General features: G+C 38.4%; 1 protein-coding gene across 1 annotated transcript; it reads left to right on the plus strand.

The window, feature by feature from the left end:
* The first annotated feature begins 11005 nt into the window (after nt 1-11005).
* Nucleotides 11006-11682, plus strand: LOC125863953 (uncharacterized). Its single transcript, XM_049543916.1, has 2 exons — nt 11006-11066; nt 11150-11682. Exons 1-2 carry the CDS (start codon nt 11006-11008, stop codon nt 11680-11682), a joined length of 594 nt encoding a protein of 197 aa, XP_049399873.1.
* Nucleotides 11683-20054: the final 8372 nt, after the last annotated feature.

The following is a 20054-nucleotide window of genomic DNA, read 5'->3' on the forward strand; positions in this document are numbered from 1 at the left end:
CACAACTAACAATATCAACAACAACTAACAACTTCAACAACAATTCCAATCTTTCCTCAAATCATAAAATGAGCTTGGTGTGTGGGGGAAAGGATCAACCCACACAAAGAACTCACATACCTTGATAGGGATCACCCCCGACGATTTCCACGACGGAAACTTGTTGATCTCCTCTTCTTCTCCTTTTTCTCTTCTTCTTCTCTTCTTCACTTTCAAGAACCCTAACTTTCTCTCTTTAAAATGGAATAAAAATGATCCAAAGTCAGCCAAACACACCATATAATCCCAAAAGAAATGGCTTGGGAAAAAGAACAAAATGCCCTTAATTTCCGGGACAGATTTCCCTTCCAACTGCCCATTATATTAGAAATAATGAGCAGTTCGTATAATCAGTTGTGGCATGATTCACTGATGGGAGGTCATTTCTGGTATGGATTATATTAATTGAAGAGTGAAGGCATAACTCGCTCATACGAACTCGGAATCGAGCAAACTCGGTGGCATTGGAAAGATCATTCCACAAGCTTCACAACCATAACTGGAACTACTCCTAACTTATCCTGATCTGGAAGTTATGACTGCTCAAAGTTGGACAAAAACTCACTGATTTCCACACTTAGCCAAATTCCAGATTTTCAAATCCTTTCCAAAAATGAAAATTTTCAACTTCCAAGCCTCTTCTTAGCTATTTCAAATTGTCGGATGTTACAATATCTCTCCCTTGGGAACATTCGTCCTCGAATGAGGTTACTCTTACAAAGCTAAGGGTGCGACAATAACTCAAACATCCAACAAGCAACTAAGCAAACACAACAACAATCACAACATGCTCATTATAATTTAAAGAGCACTAAGAAGGAAATTAATACCTTAATCTGCATTTCCTCTGGATTCAAAGAGGTGTGGATATCTCTTCTTCATGTCCTCTGCGGCTTCTCAAGTACCTTCCTCAACAAATTGGTTCCTCCATAGGACCTTGACTGAGGCTACTTCTTTCGTTCCAACCTACGAACTTGACGATCTAAAATTTGAACAGGCACCTCCTCATAAGATAAGTTATCCTTAATCTTAATACTTTCAGTCGATAGGATCAACGAAGGATCGCCTATGCACTTCCTCAACATGGAGATGTGAAATACTGGATGAACCGCTCCTAGTTCCTGTGGTAACTCCAACTCATAAACAACATTGCCAATTCTCTTGGCTATGCGGTAACGTCCAATATATCGGGGACTAAGTTTCCCCTTCTTACCAAACCTCATAACGCCCTTCATGGGTGAAACCTTCAAATAAACCCAATCATCTACTTCAAACTCTAACGCCCTTCTCCTAACATCAATGTAGGATTTCTGACGACTTTGTGCCGTTTTCAACCTCTCTTGAATCACTCTCACCTTCTCCAAAGCTTGGTGAACTAAATCTGGTCCTATCAACTGTGCTTCACCAACTTCAAACCATCCAATAGGAGATCTACATCTTCTATCATAAAGAACTTCGTAAGGAGCCATATGGATGCTAGAGTGATAACTGTTATTGTAGGCAAACTCGATGAGAGGTAGGTGATCATCCCAATTGCCTTTGAAATCGATCACACAAGCCCTCAACATATCCTCTTAAGTCTGAATAGTACGTTCTGCTTGCCCATCAGTCTGAGGATGAAAGGCAGTACTTAAGTTCACTTTGGAACCCAAGCCTTTCTGAAAATATTTCCAGAACTGTGCAGTAAACTATGCACCTCTATCTGAAATAATGGAGATTGGGACTCCATGAAGTCTCACTATCTCTTGAATATACAACTTGGCATAATCTTCTACTGAGTAGGTAGTCCTTACCGGTAGAAAATGGGCTGACTTTGTCATTCTGTGGACAATCACCCAAATAGAATCATGCTGTCTACGCGACCTTGGCAACCCTGTGATGAAATCCATATTGATCATCTCCCACTTCCATTCCGGAAGCTCTATCCTCTGAGCCAAACCACCGGGCCTTTGGTGCTCAACTTTCACTTGCTGGCAATTTGGACACTTAGCCACAAACTCTGCAATGTCCTTCTTCATGCCATTCCACCAATAAATTTCTCTTAAGTCACGGTACATCTTTGTGGAACCCGGATGAATGAAATATCTGGAGCTATGAGCTTCCTCCATAATCCTTTCTTGGAGTCCATCTACCAAAGGTACACACAATCTACTTTGATATCTCAATGCATCATCTCCTCCTTGTTCAAAAGCTAATACTCTTTGCTTTTGGACATTTGCCTTCAACCCAAGCAAAATGGGATCTTGAACTTGCTTGTCTTTCACTTCTGACACTAGTGATGACTTGGCCCTGTTCGTCACCTCTATTCCTCCTTCTGCGGAATCTGTAAGTCTGACTCCAAGGCATGCCAGTCTGTGCACATCTTTTGCTAACTCTCTCCTTCCTTCTTCAATATGGGCGGTGCTACCCATAGACAACCTGCTCAAGGAATCAGCAATAACATTAGCCTTACCTGGGTGGTAAAGAATACTCAGGTCATAATCCTTGAGTAATTCTAACCACCTCATCTGTCTGAGATTAAGTTCCTTCTGAGTAAGCACGTATTGAAGGCTCTTGTGATCAGTGAATATATCAACATGCACACCATACAAGTAATGACACCATATCTTCAAAGTGAACACTACAGCCGCTAACTCTAAGTCATGGGTCGGGTAGTTCTTCTCATGAACTTTCAACTGTCTGGAGGCATAAGCTATAACTTTGCCATTCTGCATTAGGACAGAGCCAAAACCAATTCTAGATGCATCACAATACACCACCAGACCTTGAGTACCTTCTGGTAGCATCAAGACTGGAGTTGTAATCAATCTCTTTTTCAATTCCTGAAAGTTTTTCTCACAAGCTCCAGACCATTGAAATTTCACTGCTTTCTGAGTCAACTTTGTCAAAGGAGATGCAATAGACGAGAACCCCTCAACAAACCTTCTGTAATAGCCAGCTAAACCCAAGAAACTCCTAATTTCAGTTGGTGATGTGGGTCTAGGCCAATTATGCACTGCCTCAATCTTCCGAGTATCTACTTTGATTCCGTCACCGGACACAATGTGGCCTAGAAACGCCACAGACCTGAGCCAAAACTCACACTTAGAGAACTTGGCATACAACTCTTTGTCTTTCAAATTCTGAAGAACTGTTCTGAGGTGATTAGCATGATCTTCTTCGTTCCTTGAATAGACTAGTATGTCATCAATTAAGACGCTAACAAACGTATCTAAATAAGGTTTGAAGACTCTATTCATCAAGTCCATGAAAGTAGCCGGTGCATTGGTCAACCCAAAAGACATGACCAAGAACTCGCAATGACCGTATCTAGTTCTGAAAGCTGTCTTCGCAATATCACATTCCTTTACTCTTAACTGATGATAGCCTGATCTAAGGTCAATCTTCAAAAAATAGGTGGCACCCTGAAGCTGATCGAAAAGATCATCAATCATCGGAAGAGGGTACTTATTCTTAATGGTAACCTTATTCAACTGACGATAATCTATACACTTCCTAAGGGAACCATCTTTCTTTCTCACAAATAAAACTGGAGCACCCCAAGGTGAGACACTCGGTCGAATCCCTTATCTAGAAGGTCTTTCAACTGCTCTTTCAATTCTTTCAACTCTGCTGGTGCCATTCTATATGGCGGAATAGAGATAGGACGAGTATCTGGAATGAGATCTATGCCGAAATCTATTTCTCTCTCAGGAGGAATTCCGGGTAGATCATCAGGGAACACTTCTGGAAACTCTCTTACTACAGGAACTGACTGAAAAGGAAGCATCTCAACACTAGAGTCATAAACTCTGACTAAGTGATAGATACAACCCTTTGAAACTAACTTTCTTGCCTTAAGGTATGAAATGAAACGACCCTTAGGCACTGCTGAACTACTACTCTACTCTAAGACTAGTTCATTCGGAAACTGAAACTTGACTGCTCGAGGTCTACAATCTATCGATGCATAACTAGCATGAAGCCAATCCATACCTAGAATGACATCGAAATCTACCATGTCTAACTCAACCAAATCATCCATGGTGCTCTTGTGATTGATGGAAACAGGACAATCACGATAAACTCTTTCTGCTAAAATAGAATCCCCAACAGGTGTAGAAACACAAAAGGGTTCACAAAGTCTATCAGGAAGAACATCGAACTTATTTGCAACATAAGGAGTTAGAAAAGATAAACTTGCTCCTAGATCTAACAAAGCATACACATCAAAAGCAAAGACTGTGATCATACCAGTAACAACGTTTGGAGAGTTCTCTTGCTCATGACGACGGGTGATGGCATAGAGGCGATTTGCTCCTCCACCGGTACTAGAAGTAGCTCCTCTAGGTGTCGTCCTGTCTGGGGGAGCAACTGATGAAGAATGGGCCCTACTGCCCAGATTTCCACTACCTTGATTGTTCTTAGGGCACTCTTTCATGAAGTGACCCTCTTGCCCACATTTGAAGCAACCTGTCTGGCCTTGACGACACTTCCCTGGATGGACACTACCACACCTAGCACATGCAAGACCCCAGTTACTTCCTTGTGCTATACTATTCTGAGACTATGCAGGTCCATCTTTGAAGTTCTGTGAATTCTGTCCTGCATACCCACTTTTATTTCTGGGTGCAGGTGCACTAACAGATGATGGAGCAGGTCCCTTTTGCCTTTGCTGAAAGGAGGAACGGTTCGGATTACCTTTCTGCTGCTCGGACTCACTACCGGTCTTAGCTCTCTTATTTCTGAACTCTTCTCTGTCCCTCAGCTTTTCTTCCTCAACTTGCTGCACATAGACCATCAACCTTGACATGTCCATGTCCCTGATAAGCATTGCAGCCCTACCCTCCTTACTCGACAACCGAGACAGCCCAGCAACAAACAAACTCATTCTATTTCTCATATCTGCAACCATCTCCGGAGCATAGCAGGATAGTTGGGTGAACTTCAAACTGTACTCATGAACACTCAAAGACTCCTGCTTAAGTGTGAGGAACTCACGTACCTTGGCCTCTTTCAATTCTCGAGGAAATAAATGCCCAAAGAAAGCTTCCTCAAAAGAAGCCCAACTCGCAGGTGGTGCATTCTCAACTCTACCCCCTTTCCACTGGTCGAACCAAGCTCTAGCAACATCCTTCAAATGATACGCAGCTAGTTCAACCCGCTCAGTATCTTCCACATGCATCACATCAAAAACCTTCTTCAACTTCTCAATGAAGTGCTCTGGATCCTCAATAGTACTCGAACCTATGAAATTCGGAGGGAGGATTCATCCCCAAGAACTCACGAATCCTTGAAGTGTCAGCTCTTTCATGTCTAGCTCCCCTCTGCTGACCAATCTGATTAGCCACAGCTTGACTCAACATCCTAATTGCCTCTCTGAACTCGGCATTAGAAACTTCCCTTTGATCTTGCACTCCCGGTGCATAGGGTAACTCTTGCTCATCAGCATAATGTCTAGAAAGACGTCCTCTACCAACTCTTTATGGAGGCATGATTATCTGAAAACACATGCAAGCACGGATTAGGAAGAAACTCTTTAGAGATAAACTCTAACGCACGAGATGAGTGTGAAAGAAATGAGAAATCTTCCTAAATGTTGTAGCCTCCCAATTATAGATGTGGCGCGCTTCACATCGATAACTAGGACTCTACAGACACGGCTTCATAGACTCCCTAGGACTCTTGAACTCTATGCTCTGATACCAAGTTTGTCACACCCCGAGCCTACACCCTGGGCGGGACCGCCACCCGGAGACCATTGCTGGCACCAGGCGAACCCTTGGCCTGGCTTTCTTAACTCAGCGGAAACTTAACTCAACAGTACAACTCAATGCAATGAAAGGTTATAAATCAACCAACTGATGCATAACATGCAAAAAGGCAACTCGAGTCTCAAAATAGAATATTTACATATATACATAGATGAGAGACTCAATACTAACTGACTGACTATCTATGAAGCCTCTAAAATATTGAGGTGGATGTTGGGACAGACCCCGCAACATCCTAATAGAACAAAATTAAGTACACAAAATAATTGAGTCCTCCGAAAAGCAAGGAGGCTCACCACTGAAACTGGAGTGCTCGGCTAGATCAACGACGTGCAGGATACTGATCTGGGGTACCTGTATCTGCATCGTCATAAGATGCAGGCCAACTAGCATCAGTACATTGAATGTACGAGTGTGCGAGCTGGAAAGCTAAACCATAACTTAAGCTTGAAAAGAGTACAAGAGAACCTTACCTTGGCTCTATTCAACTCATGAATAACTGAACTCAATATATAAAGCAATAAAACACATGCAATATATAAAGCGTGTAAAACTCTTAAAACATGACGTAAAAATCATATTTATAATATCATGAAAATACCATGCTTCCTCTCAAGGTCTACTTGTGCAATGTATGAATGAAGTCCCATACCCCCATCCATACTAAGCAGAACCCTCGAGGAACCATGCTCTTTCTAATGTGGGAGCTTCTCTAACCGACAAACCACCTACATGAATATGAGTGGTGATACAATGTTTTACCTCACGTTGCCCGAGGACCATCCTATACCTTGCCATGATATAGGAAGTTAATGATAAAACATTTTTCCTCACGTTGCCTGAGGACCATCCTATACCTGGTCTTGATATGGGAAGCTAACTTTACTAAGTGGATCCACTAGCTTAACTTTACGGGTTCATCTAAAAAGTATGACCCGTTAACTCCCATGTTGGCTACATGGTTCTTATGGAGAGTTGAGTTTAATATGAACTCGCGTCCCCAAATCGGTGCTCGATACTACTCCCAAAATGCTTTTAGTTCATAAGTGTTTTAAACACATCTTTCTTTAAATGAGATAATTACTCAAAATCTAGCCCAAAGGCTCACTTGGAAAATGATGTTCCTTTTTCTTGAAAACTAGACCTAAGGCTCTTTTGGAATCATGGTTCCTTTCTTACTCAAATGTAAAATCATTAAGAAACTTCTTTGGGAATACATAGTTCCCTAATAACTTTTGAGAAATGAACTCAACTTACACTCTTGACTTAACTTGAGTCTTGAGACTCATTACTTGGATTGAAACTCTAAGCTCTTTGCTTGACTTGAAACTTGAGTCTAAAAATGAAGTTAAAACGTTCAATCGACTTTTCTCCCCTTTTTCTTCAACTCTAAACCATCCTTACTTCAAAGGATCTAACCCCAAACACTAAGGATCATCANAGGAATAGGAAAACTTGGCGCTCTGAGAGGCGCGGAGCGCCAGATCCAAAACGTCAGAGAACGCCTGCTGGCATACTGAGAGGCGCGGCACCCAAAGGGGAAAACCTCAGAGCCCCTTTTGGGTCGCGATGGCAGGCGCGACGCGCCAACCCCTTGCCCAGAAACTCGACTTTTCTCCCCTTTTTCTTCAACTCTAAACCATCCTTACTTCAAAGGATCTAACCCCAAACACTAAGGATCATCATATCCCTCAACATACCATGGATTACAACTCAAAACACAACCCAATCATCTCTCACAACCAACAACAACTTCAACAACACAACTAACAACATCAACAACAACTAACAACTTCAACAACAATTCCAATCTTTCCTCAAATCATAAAATGAGCTTGGTGTGTGGGGGAAAGGATCAACCCACACTAAGAACTCACATACCTTGGAAGGGATCACCCCCGATGATTTCCACGACGGAAACTTGTTGATCTCCTCTTCTTCTCTTCTTCTTCTCCTTCTTCTCTTCTTCTTCTCTTCTTCACTCTCAAGAACCCTAACTTTCTCTATTTAAAATGGAATAAAAATGATCCAAAGTCAGCCTAACACACCATATAATCCCAAAAGAAATGGCTAGGGAAAAAGACCAAAATGCCCTTAATTTCCCGGACAGATTTCCCTGCCAACTGCCCAACTTCTTAAAGGCATAACTCGCTCATACGAACTCGGAATCGGGCAAACTCGGTGGCGTTGGAAAGATCATTCCACAAGCTTCACAACCATAACTGGAAATAGTCCTAAATCATCTTGATCTGGAAGTTATGACTGCTCAAAGTTGGCCAAAAACTCACTGATTTCCACACCAAATTCCAGATTTTCAAATCCTTTCCAAAAATGAAAATTTTCAACTTCCAAGCGTCTTCTTAGCTATTTCAAATTGTCGAATGTTACAATACGTTAGTCTGATCCATAGTTAATACTCATATACAAGCAAACATTTATATTCATTAGCTCATGTCAAGGAAAGTCAATCATAACAACAATACAAATGGAGTATGCATTAATTCATAAATAATCATAATGTAATGGAACCACACCATGGCTACTCTTAAAGTGTACTTGTTTCATTTATGCGTGAATTCCCATACCCTCACCCACATTAATTAGATCTTCTTGAGGTGTCATTAGTCATAGTTCATGTTTCATCTTCATAGTTCATTTACATAAGAGAAACACACCATGGCTACTCTCAAAGTCTACTTGTGTCATGTATGAATGACATCCCATAATACTACTCCTACTAAGTAGACCCTTTTGAGGAAACATAGAACATAACTCACTTTATAGTTCATGGAGGGAAAATAGCCTTAACCGACATAGACCATGTGAGCTACATGGAATCTGATGTCATGTAACCCCACACCAAAAAAGGGTGTCCTACTTGCCTTAAGGTAGAACTAAATGTATTAGCTTTTAGATGGATCCACTAGCTAAAGACCTATGTGGGCACATAGTTATGGGATAGGGAGATTGCTTCTAGAAACCCGACCTATTGTATTGACGGAGGAGTTTCCATCTCATGAGAATAATTTAGAGAACTCGGCCTCTTGTATTGACGGGAGAGCTTCTACCTTACTATCCATATCCACTCGGTGCTAAGCATTATTTTTCCAAAATTACTTGTTTAGTCTTGAATTGGATTTACATGTTTGAAGGACTATTTTACCCTTCGTTCAACCCAACTCATAAAATAGCTCATAGATTCAAGCAGGTGAGAATGGACTTTCAACCTTAAAATCATCATTAGTATGTGAGTAAACCTTTCACACCAAGATCATGTGTTTTCATGAGAATGGACTTTCAATCAACACAATAGGATCATCATGGTCATGTACATTTCATGCATAATAATGTGTAAAGGTGCATATGAGAACTACACTTTCAATTAACACCATTGATACATCATAATCATGTTTATGCATGGAGTGTGTGTGATTGTCCTTGCAATGACACAACAACAACATTATCATCATAGACACTTCCCTCTCAAAGTGTTCATAAGCATGTACGTAATATCACAATCATGCATAATTCACATATACAGCATTCAAGGATCATAGACCATATAAATCAACACATCTAACATTATTATAGTAGACATGGATATAATCGTAATTCAAGTAGTTCACTCTTTGGATGTATTTGCTCTGATACTCATATTGTAGGTCATGTGGGTAAAGTCATTCCACAATAGTACCATATACAATTCAACATTGACAATGGCATCCTTCTTAAAGCATCAACATTCATAGTTCATTCCTTTTAGCTTTTACCTTTAAAGCCCTAAGAGTCATCTTCATATTATGAGCATTACTCTAAAGCAATACCTCACCTGGTCATCATGTAAACCTAACTCTCAAGGTAAACTAACCACATGCTTCATTCTTACTCAATTACAGTCATATAGCATCAAGTAAACTAAATCTAAATACTACTTCAACCATGATTCATCATGTAAGCCCTAATCGAGTTAGTTCCTATACACAAGCTTTACTTATAAGCAATTCATGTCTAGGTGATCTAATCTAAGGCAATTCTTCAAGAAGTTCATCAATTTTAAAAGTCACATCTAAACCCTCAATTTGTCTCTTTCATGACATATTCCAAGGCCTCATCAATTTCACCCTAGAATCTTAGGTTAATCAAGTATACATGTAGAATCATACTAAAATCATGCAATCACATTATAATCTACTCACATCCAATCAATTGGACCAACTTGCAACAACATTCTTTAATGTAAAGAAGGACCATAGCTAGGATTGGGGAACTCATGGATTCTTGAGAAATTCAAGTTAAAACCATATAAAATCAATAATTCATCTATAAATAAACATAGTTCAACCTTTAAAAGTAATTTTGAAAGGAGTCTGTGGTGTTAAGTTGAAACCTTAGCTTTTGGGGATTTCTAGATTTGAGATAAAAGATTTTGAAGGGACTCTTTGGGTGATAGCTACCCAAGGATGAAAACTATCATACCTTAGGTGTAGAATCCAACCAATTTAGTATGAAAAAGTCCTCTTCTTCAAGCCCTAGCTTGATCTCTTTTCTTGGTGTTCAATGGAGTTCTAGAGAGAGAATATTTGGAGAGGAGAGTATTTGGGATTTTATTTGGGGTCTTGGGTTATAATAAATTACTGAGGTGTTTAATGACATAAATTATTTATATAGGTCTATTAAATCAGTATAAAATACCCCTACATAATTAAGTAATTAACCCTAAACCCCTTCCTTAAACCACAAGTTTCAAACTAAAGGACCATTTCAGCCCTCACTCCCGAAACCCCCTCCCCCGGACCGTGGGTGGAGTCACGGAGCGTGCTGCTTGGTTCGTGGATTACCACTGGAGCTAGGTGAATTAGGGGAGGACAAGCGTCGACCCACGACCCCCACCTATGGGGCATGGGTCCACTCACGGATCGTGGTGCCCATCCGTAAGTCATGCTGTTTTTGACAGCTTTTTGAGCAGCCTCTTGGTCCTCCGAAAGAACCCTTGGTTGGTCCTTGGGGGGGTTGTATCTTGACATTTAAACCCAAAAACATTTATTCTTAGTACCAGAGGTTATTTTACGACTTTAATCATTATGTCAAACCCCAAATAGGCTACTACCTTTACGTTAGGCTCTAGCTTAGTCTTATTAGTTTTACCGGGCGTTACAGACACATACATTGGGCTCTCTATTTGGTTAACACCAAGAGAAAGATTCATGCGAAGAATGGCGACTCCACTAAACTTTCAAAGAGGTCAGATCCCTACAAGGCCACCTCTTTTTGATGGTCAGTTCTTTAGGTGGTGGAATATTCGAAAGAGTGACTATCTCATGGTAGAGGACATTGATGCATGGAATGTATTTGTGAAGGTCCTTATATGCCAACTATGGAAGTAAAAGATGGAGATGTCACAAGAGTCGTTCCCAAAACTCGACAGCAATACAATGACTCAAACAGAAGAAAATTTGAGAAAAATCACAAAGCCAGGAAGCTATTGATGTGTGGCATTGGAGTAAATGAATATGATCTGATTTCGTCTTGTGAATTAGCCAAGCTAATTTGGGATCGGTTGAGAGAAGTGTACGAAGGTACTGAGGAAACAATGAAATCTAAGCTAGATCTCTTCACTACTCAATTTGAAAGTTTCACAATAAAAGAAGTTGAATCTATTCATGAAATGCGTACTAGATTCTCCACCATTACAAATGAGCTTATGTTCCTGGAAGAACATGTCCTTGCATGCAAGCAAGTCTCTACGATACTGGAAATTCTTCCCAGACCTTGGACAAATGAATTTGTGATTGGCGATGAGACAAGGGACGCTGAAGTAGTAATGTTTGATGCATTATTTGAACATCTTAAAGTTCATTGGAAATTCTTCCTCTCTCTCAAGGCACTTTAAGGTGGAGATGTCTCTTTTGCCAATGGCAAGAAATGGTACATTCTTGGTGAAGGTAGTTTTGTGCATCTCATGAACTTGAAGATGTTCAAATAATGCCTCCAACATCACTACTTTAGTGTCCATTGTCTCATCGTTAATCACAAATTCATTTGTCTAAGATCTGGGAAGAATTTCCAGTATCATAGAGGTTTTCTTGTATGAAGGGACAGGTTCTTCCAGGAATATAAGCTCATTTGTAATGATGGAGAATCTAGTACGCATTTCATGAATAGATTCACCTTCTTTTATGGTGAAACTTTCAAACTGAGTAGTGAAGAGATCTAGCTTAGATTTCTTTGTTTCCTCAGTACCCTCGTACACCGCTCTCAACCGATCCCAAATTATCTTGGCTGATTCACAAGACGAAATCAGATCATATTCATTTACTCCAATACCACACATCAATAGCTTCCTGGCTTTGTGATTTTTCTCAAATTTTCTTCTGTCGGAGTCATTGTATTGCTGTCGAGTTTTGGGAACGACTCTTGTGACATCTCCATCTTTTACTTCCATAGTTGGAACATAAGGACCTTCACAAATAACATTCCATACCTCAATGTACTCATCCATGAGATAGTCACTCATTCGAATATTCCACCGTCTATAGAACTGACCATCAAAAAGAGGTGGTCTTGTAGGGGACTGACCTTTGTGCAAGTTAAATGGAGTCGCCATTCTTCGCATAAATCTTTCTCTTGGTGTTAACCAGCTAGAGAGCCCAAGATCTGATACCAGTTACTGGAATGTATGCATCCACCAGTGATCACAGGACCAGGTCCCTCGACAGAATAATAGCAGAAAATAAATAGCTCAAAGTATATCGGGCACAATGATTTTACATGGAAACCCCCTTGCTCAAGGGTGGTGAAAACCACAACATGTACTCACATGATTTCAACCCAAACTCTATTTCATTCAAACGGAGCAAAGTTTCAGATTACAAACTCTTGCGACCTAGGAATTAAATCTCTTTAATCCCTTCCCTTTTACTGTAGCAACTCTACTACAAAGGAAACTAAGCAATAATCGTATTGGTCAGTAAACCAACTAACTCTAGTTGATCAAGACTTTAAGAACCCAACAAGGCTAACCCTAGCCACCAAGTCAAATCTCGAAGATATGAGCTAAAAAAGTAGCAACTCTGCTGCACCCAAACATCAACTAACTCTAGTTGACACTTCTAAGCAACTCTACCCAAGAGAACATCAAAACAATGATGTAAAAATCTTGACTAAACCGTAGATGATTCGAAGAACTAACTCTAGTTAATACGACTCAAACTAAAGATTTAGACAAGCAACTGATCTACTATCCTTTATAACTTAGGAGTAGATTTACAATGTAAGCACATAAGACACAAAGCTCAAAATACAACAAAGACTCTTCAGCACTCTATCAAGTCCCTTTCTTGAATATTAGCAGTGTTCTTCCTTGAAGATAGCTTCTTCTTTGTAAGCTTACGAATTTTCAGAAATTGAAATCTATGTTTGCCAAATCTTAGTTTGTGTCTTGTGATAAGAGACTATATAAAATGGACACAAACCCCTTGGGACGACACCATTGGCTGAGAGCCTGCTACTCTAAAAAGATGTGCACCAACCTTGTCAGATGTGACAGCTTTTAGACAGTTGTCTTTTGACTTTTCCGTGTACGTAGTCTATCCGGGACCAGGTCCCTTGCAGTGTGTTATTTGTGAGTTCTTGAAAAGACTTGCTAGATCTCTCTCTTTTTGAATGAATAATGTTGTTTTTTATTATTGTATACATCAATCACCAACAAGAGTTTTGACCACTGAAACAAACAACCTCGTCTGCCCTTCCTATTGGTGAAGTACGCTGCACTTTTCGCCAACCAACCTGACAAGACAGATTTATAGTTGTACACCATTTTGAATCTGGATGAGAGCACTCTGCTAAGGACCGGGTCCCTGCATTTGTGAGGCTCATCAAAACACCTAGAATAAAACATTTTCCCTCTTTTTGCTGATGACACACAAATATTCCTCACGCTGAGTTTATTCATTCGTTTCCCCTGTCATCGATCCCAATAACAAGGATCTGGTCTCTTGTTAGATCCCTAAGTTTGTTAAATCATCAAAACTTAACATCATCTCCAAAATAACATTTCCCCCCTTTTTGACGACAACAGACTTATTCACCTCCTTCCCCCTTTCACCAGTTCCCCTATCATCATGACTCTTCAGGTAACTGGATTGGTCCCCTTTTTTTTTTTATCATTTCCGAAGTTTGTTAAATCATCAAAACATCACATCAGCAACAAAATGGCATTTTCCCCCTTTTTGATGATGACACACAAATATTCCTCACACTATGTTTATTCATTCGTTTCCCCTGTCGTCAGTCCCAATAACAAGGATCCGGTCCCTTGTTAGATTCCTAAGTTTGTTAAATCATCAACACTTAACATGAGCTCCAAAATAACATTTTCCCCCTTTTTGATGATAACAGACTTATTCACCTTCTTCCCCCTTTCACCAGTTCCCCTATCAGCATGACTCTTCAGGTAACTGGATTGGTCCTCTTTTTTCATCATTTTCGAAGTTTGTTAAATCATCAAAACTTCAGATCAACAACAAAATGGGATTTCCCCCTTTTTGATGTTGACAAACTTGTTCAACTTCTTCCCCTTATCGGCATGACCATGTCCTCGTCAAGTAACTAGCTTTGATTCCCCCTATCAACAACCTGACCATGTCCTCTTCAAGTAGCTAACATTGATCTCATACCTTAACATGAACTGATTCTATATAAAATCGTACAAATAGTGAACCAAATCCAAAGTAGCAACATTTGAATACAAAAATCGAAACCACGACATTTCAATACCAGTAAAAAAATCACAGCAGTTAAATACCAAAATCAAAACCACGTCATTTGAATACCAAAACCAAAACCATCATATTTAAATACCAAAACTAAAATCCAAATCATGATATTTTAATAACAGTACCAAAACGAAAAATAGAACCACATCATTTGAATATGAAAAGTAAAACCAAAACCACAAACCATTGAATATCAAAACTAAAAAAAAAAAAAAAACCACAATATTTGCATACCAAAACTAAAACCAAAAACCACACATAAATAAAAATACTCACATATAAAGATTATAAAGTACAAATATCAAAACCACATAGTGTGAATAAAATCATCGCTTCAAAGAACCACAACATTTGATCTTGACAACAATTTTAGAATAATTGACAGATAAAATAAAACTGAAATAGAGCAGTAAAAAAGAATTGGCAGCACCTTTACGGCAGACAACTACGAATAAATAAGAAGAAGAAGAATAAGAAATATAATAAGAAGAGGAGAATCATACCTTGATTGTTGCTACTGGCAGATGACCGATTGATTACTTGGATAGCTTCTTTTTGTGATTGACCACAAGTTGTTGCCAACATGTCAACATCCAATTAAAGTCCAGGGTACATGCTATTAAGGCATAAAAGCATGCCAACTGTAACTTCATGCCGTGTGCTTCTTTTTTGAAGTTCTAACTTTTCCACCATCCTATCTTCCATTTCATCCAACTTTTTTTGCATCTCATTTGTAGCTGTTACAGAGGATTCAACATTTTCCTTCTGTTTCAGAGTAGTTTTAGTAACTCCTCTTCCATACAATCTCATGAATCCTGAATGTTCATGTCTCATGCTAGTGACAAAAGCATCAACAAATTCTTGGCCTTCTTCACTTTGTTGACTTTGCACTTTTTCCATTTCAGCCTAAAAATCAAGTTCAAATAAAGAAAATTGATGTTAATCAAACTAAGTATATATGATAACAAATAAATAATGTCAAAAATAAAGATGATTAATACAATTTTAGTAATCGTATCCTCATTAGTGTCCTTGTATACTCGACCAGGTTTCCTTGATCTTGCAGCCACAAAGATTTTCTTTTGTGATACATCACCAAAGGTCCTCTTCTGTTTTTTCTAATTACATAAAAGTTAGTATCAATAAATTCAAAATTAACGATTTAAGAAGAGAACACACCATGTTGTCACGTATCACAACAAAACTTGTTTTATCAGTCGTATGTGGATTCTTCAATTTTTTCCTATTCCTTGTATTTGTTTCACTCATTTTCTAAAAATAACATTGTTATTAAATGTGCTTAAACAAAAAAGCAAGAACATAAGAGTTAGTCGAGGTCGCTAAGAGTATAAATAACCCGAGTGATCAAATTTTTAATTTTTTCGTTCACTATGATCATACAAAATAGTGTTCCTAGAATTCTAAAATTGTATTGCAGGATATAAATGAAATAGAACCAACTTAAAGTATGCATAATTTATATTTTACCTTGAATTTTCACGGGCCCAATACATGAGAAGATCCTTGAATTATATTCTGAAACTCCATCAGGCTTGTTTGTCAATCGAAGAGCATCAATTGCAAATGGTGTATAATACTTTGTATACAAGTACTTCTTGTACTTCCTCCAGGAAGACTAAATTCCATTCAAAACCCACATTTTTTCAGCTTCATGAACTTTTGTATTTCTCCTACAAATTGTTCTTTGGGTTAGTAATATAAAACTACAAAATATTATCAACTAAAATTAGGGAATAGGAAAGCAAACCAAGGTATATTCTCACAGATCTTTTTTTGTATCCACATTACTCTACTTGTGTATATGAAGAGGACAAAGCATTGTATTCTTCCCAAAGTTCCAAGAAAGCTACCCAGCTATGCTACTACTGCTTTTGTAGGACTAATCGGTTGTTTGTACCTATTCAGAACAATGACTTCACGATCTTTTTGAGCATGTACATGTTGCATTATTGTACCTCTTTTTTTTTACTGTAATTAAAGGTACTACAAACGAAGCAACGTTAAAGAACATATTAAACAACAATGTACACTGATTCAGTAGTGAAAAGTATATTCATATGTTCTTGCCTTGTTCTATGAATAGATCATTTTCTCCAGAATCCAGTGGTTCATCTTCCACTTGGTCCTGTACATTTCTCCTTCTAGAGTGGAAAACCTCCTGGTTCTTTTTGCATTTGTTCCTCGACAACTTCTGTTCCAACCATGGAAGAATCCATAGGCACTTGTTGCACTTGTATCACAGCTTGTGCTTTTAGGGTGGTAGAATTCCGAGTAACCCGTTGAACTGGTTCCTGCTCAGCCTGGGCTTCAACAGTGGAGGATTTTTGGGACACTTGTTGAATTGGATCCTTTTCAGTCTGTGATATAGCAGTAGTAGAATTATGAGAATTTTGTTGCACTTGTTTCTGTATACCTTGTTCTATCAGACTCGTAGATTTTCAAGGAACTTCTTCTTATATAGCTTGTGCTTTTGAACTCGCCGACTTAGGAGGAGACTTTTGTGGTGGCAGTTTCTGTATAGCTTGTGCATTCAGAGTGCAAGACTTTTGATGCAACAGTTCCAGTATAGCTTGTGCATTTAGAGTGGACTTTCTAGGAGACCTTCGAGGCACCAGTTCCTATATAGCTTGTGAAGCTAGATCAGAAGAAGATTTTTGATGCATAATATGTTCAACATTCGGTTTTGTTCTCAATGAAGAAAACCGTTTTCATGCCATGGATGTAAGACTTCCAGCCGCCCTGTACTTCTTCGCCTTCACATTTTTGTTTTTCTTTGGATTCATGACTTGCTGAATCTAGCAAAAAATACTACATGTAAGCATCACATCACCTTACAAATGGCTTAAAGTTTAGTCAACCTAGCTACTATTAATTAATAGAGTAGCAGAGAAATCAGGTACCAAATACATAATTTTGAAATAACTACATCAAGAACATTGCCACTATAGTTCGGAAAATAGACATTTCAACATAAACAGTAGAGTATTTTACTATTCATACAAATAAAACAAATAATTAATAGTACCACACCTTTCTGTAACTCTAGTTAGTCAGTATTGAAGCCGATTCTCTGATTCCATCAACGATTCACTAATCAGATATTGAATTTCATGAAAAATAAGAACTGATCAACACAATTTTTTTAAGAAAAAGAAAAAAAATGAACAATGAGGATATAAATAAGAAACATAAGCAAACTATTGTTGTCAAAAGCCCTATATCATTCACTCAAAACAATTAACAACATTATCAAAATTCTAAGTTAAATAGATAGGATTAATAAGGATCATCAAGTTGAAGCTATCAGCAAAAGTGTACAAGAAATAAAGTCCTAATCTACCGTCAATTAGCCAACAAAATCAATAAAAATGTCTATTATGGTAGACCAAATATTCTAGTTAAATAAGTTTACTAGGATCTAGAATTTAGACAAATGTTTAAACTAGCTACAAAAGTTCTAAAATTTCTTACTTAATCATCCGCCTCCATCCAATCCCAATCAGTATCAGCATAATCATCCTCCTCTTCCAATGTTTCCATAGTTGTATCTTCTAAGAATTGTGCATAAGGTGACATATGAACAACACCAACAGGTATATCATCTCTTGACCATCTAATGTCAACACGGGTGATGTGTTTGATGGACCAATGTCTTTAGTAGGCTCCCTCCATAATATATCTCCTATATTAGGATAGTTCTCTTCCTCCAAGTCATACAAATCAAAAGGAACTTTATTCCTGGCATAACAAACGTACATTCGTCTTAGTTGGATCCTTCACATAAAACACTTGATGCACTTGAGATTCAAACACAAAAGGGTCATTTGTACTACGTAATCTATTGAAGTACACACGGGTCAACCCAAATTCATTTATCATTATGATACCAAACGCATCTAAATAGTACAACACTAGAATGATCATAATAATCAAGCTCGATAATATCTTGAATAGTATCATAATAGATAATCTCTCCATCAATGGGATTCTGATCCCGGACACTAGAAAATTATTAGTTCTCGCAGCCAAAGACGCTCCACTATTTTGAGACTTCAATGTGGAATCGTGTTGTAATGTATGAAACCGGCATCCATTACTGAAATAAGCAATATATATTCTAGTTTCCACCCTATTAGGACCTTTAGCTAGCCACCTTAACTGATTTGACACTTCAACTGTTTCGACCTTCTCTTTGAACCAGTTGTCGAATTTCTGACTTTGAATCCTTTGCTCTTGTCCATGCATTTAATCTAACATTACTGTCAATTACAACTTTATGTTCCCTGCAATTAATATTTCAAATAAAACCATTAAACATTTATAAATGAAGTTTATAGTACCTTAATATTAACAAAATAAATGAAATATAAAGAATGATAAAATCCTTGCCTTGTTCGTGTTTGGTGTTGAGCAATACATATTGATGTGCTTCAAAAAGTAACTGTTGATCTATCTTCAAAGGGTTTCCTTTTGTTTTCTTCTCTTCTCCAACTAGATGACCGAGCTTCGTGTCACGACCCAAAGTACACCCTAGACGTGACATAGTGTATAAGACCTCGTGAGGCCCTACACAAGCCACTTGACATACATATACACAATATAATAGTCAAAAGTAGAGAATCTCGTTTAATGAAAGAGTTTTCCATAAATGCGTAAATCTAACATAGTCTTGACAAGTCATTATAATACATCAAAGAAGTGGTTGGGATGTAATCTGTACACCAATGTCTGAAAACTAAAATATAAGAAAGCCAAAGTAAACACGACATGGTCCTCGGAGCATGAGGACTCACCAACTCTACGAACTTCAAATGGTCACCAACTAGCCACGAGTGGGAGGAGGAAGATCGTCAGACCCTACATTAGTTAGACAATGTAGGCACAAGTATGCATTAGTACATGAAATGTATTAAGTATGAGGGATATGCATTAAAACATAAAAAACAAGATCATATGGGGACATAATAAAAAACATGATATGCATGACCAAGCTAAACATAGTGAAATCATTTAAAGAAGAATCATAAATTATGAACATGACCAATGCATCTTAATATCATATTGAAAGCTTCATAAGACCTTTGAAATTTACTTAGTTCATTTTGTGGGATATTAGCTTTAACCAACAATAGACCATGTGAGCTATAACATTGAATGTGATGTAACTCCTATATTGAGAAGGGAGAGTCTACTTGCTACGATAGTGTTACGCCCTGAGTCTACACCCTGAACGTGGCCGACACTCCAGAACCATTGCTGGCCCCAAACGAACCCTTGGCCTGTCTTAACTACTAGCGCAAGACTTTCTCAACATAAAATAACTTTAAAAGTAAAGCTTTAACTCAAATGAACTAACTCAGAATATTTAAAGAAACATTCACTAGCCAAAGTGACAAATCAAGTCTCAGACATCAATAACTGAAATGAACAAGACTCATGAACTATGTCTATCTATATATGAAGCCTC

Source organism: Solanum stenotomum, chromosome 5 (assembly GCF_019186545.1).
Source record: "Solanum stenotomum isolate F172 chromosome 5, ASM1918654v1, whole genome shotgun sequence".
Classification (NCBI taxonomy): Eukaryota; Viridiplantae; Streptophyta; class Magnoliopsida; order Solanales; family Solanaceae; genus Solanum; species Solanum stenotomum.

What these genes read in the sequence shown, in the direction of transcription:
- LOC125863953 (XM_049543916.1), top strand. Translation starts at nt 11,006, where the DNA reads ATGGCGACTCCACTAAACTTTCAAAGAGGTCAGATCCCTACAAGGCCA. An exon ending in AAGGCCACCTCTTTTTGATG is followed by an intron (nt 11,067 to 11,149) that starts GTCAGTTCTTTA and finishes GTATTTGTGAAG; the next exon opens with GTCCTTATATGCCAACTATG.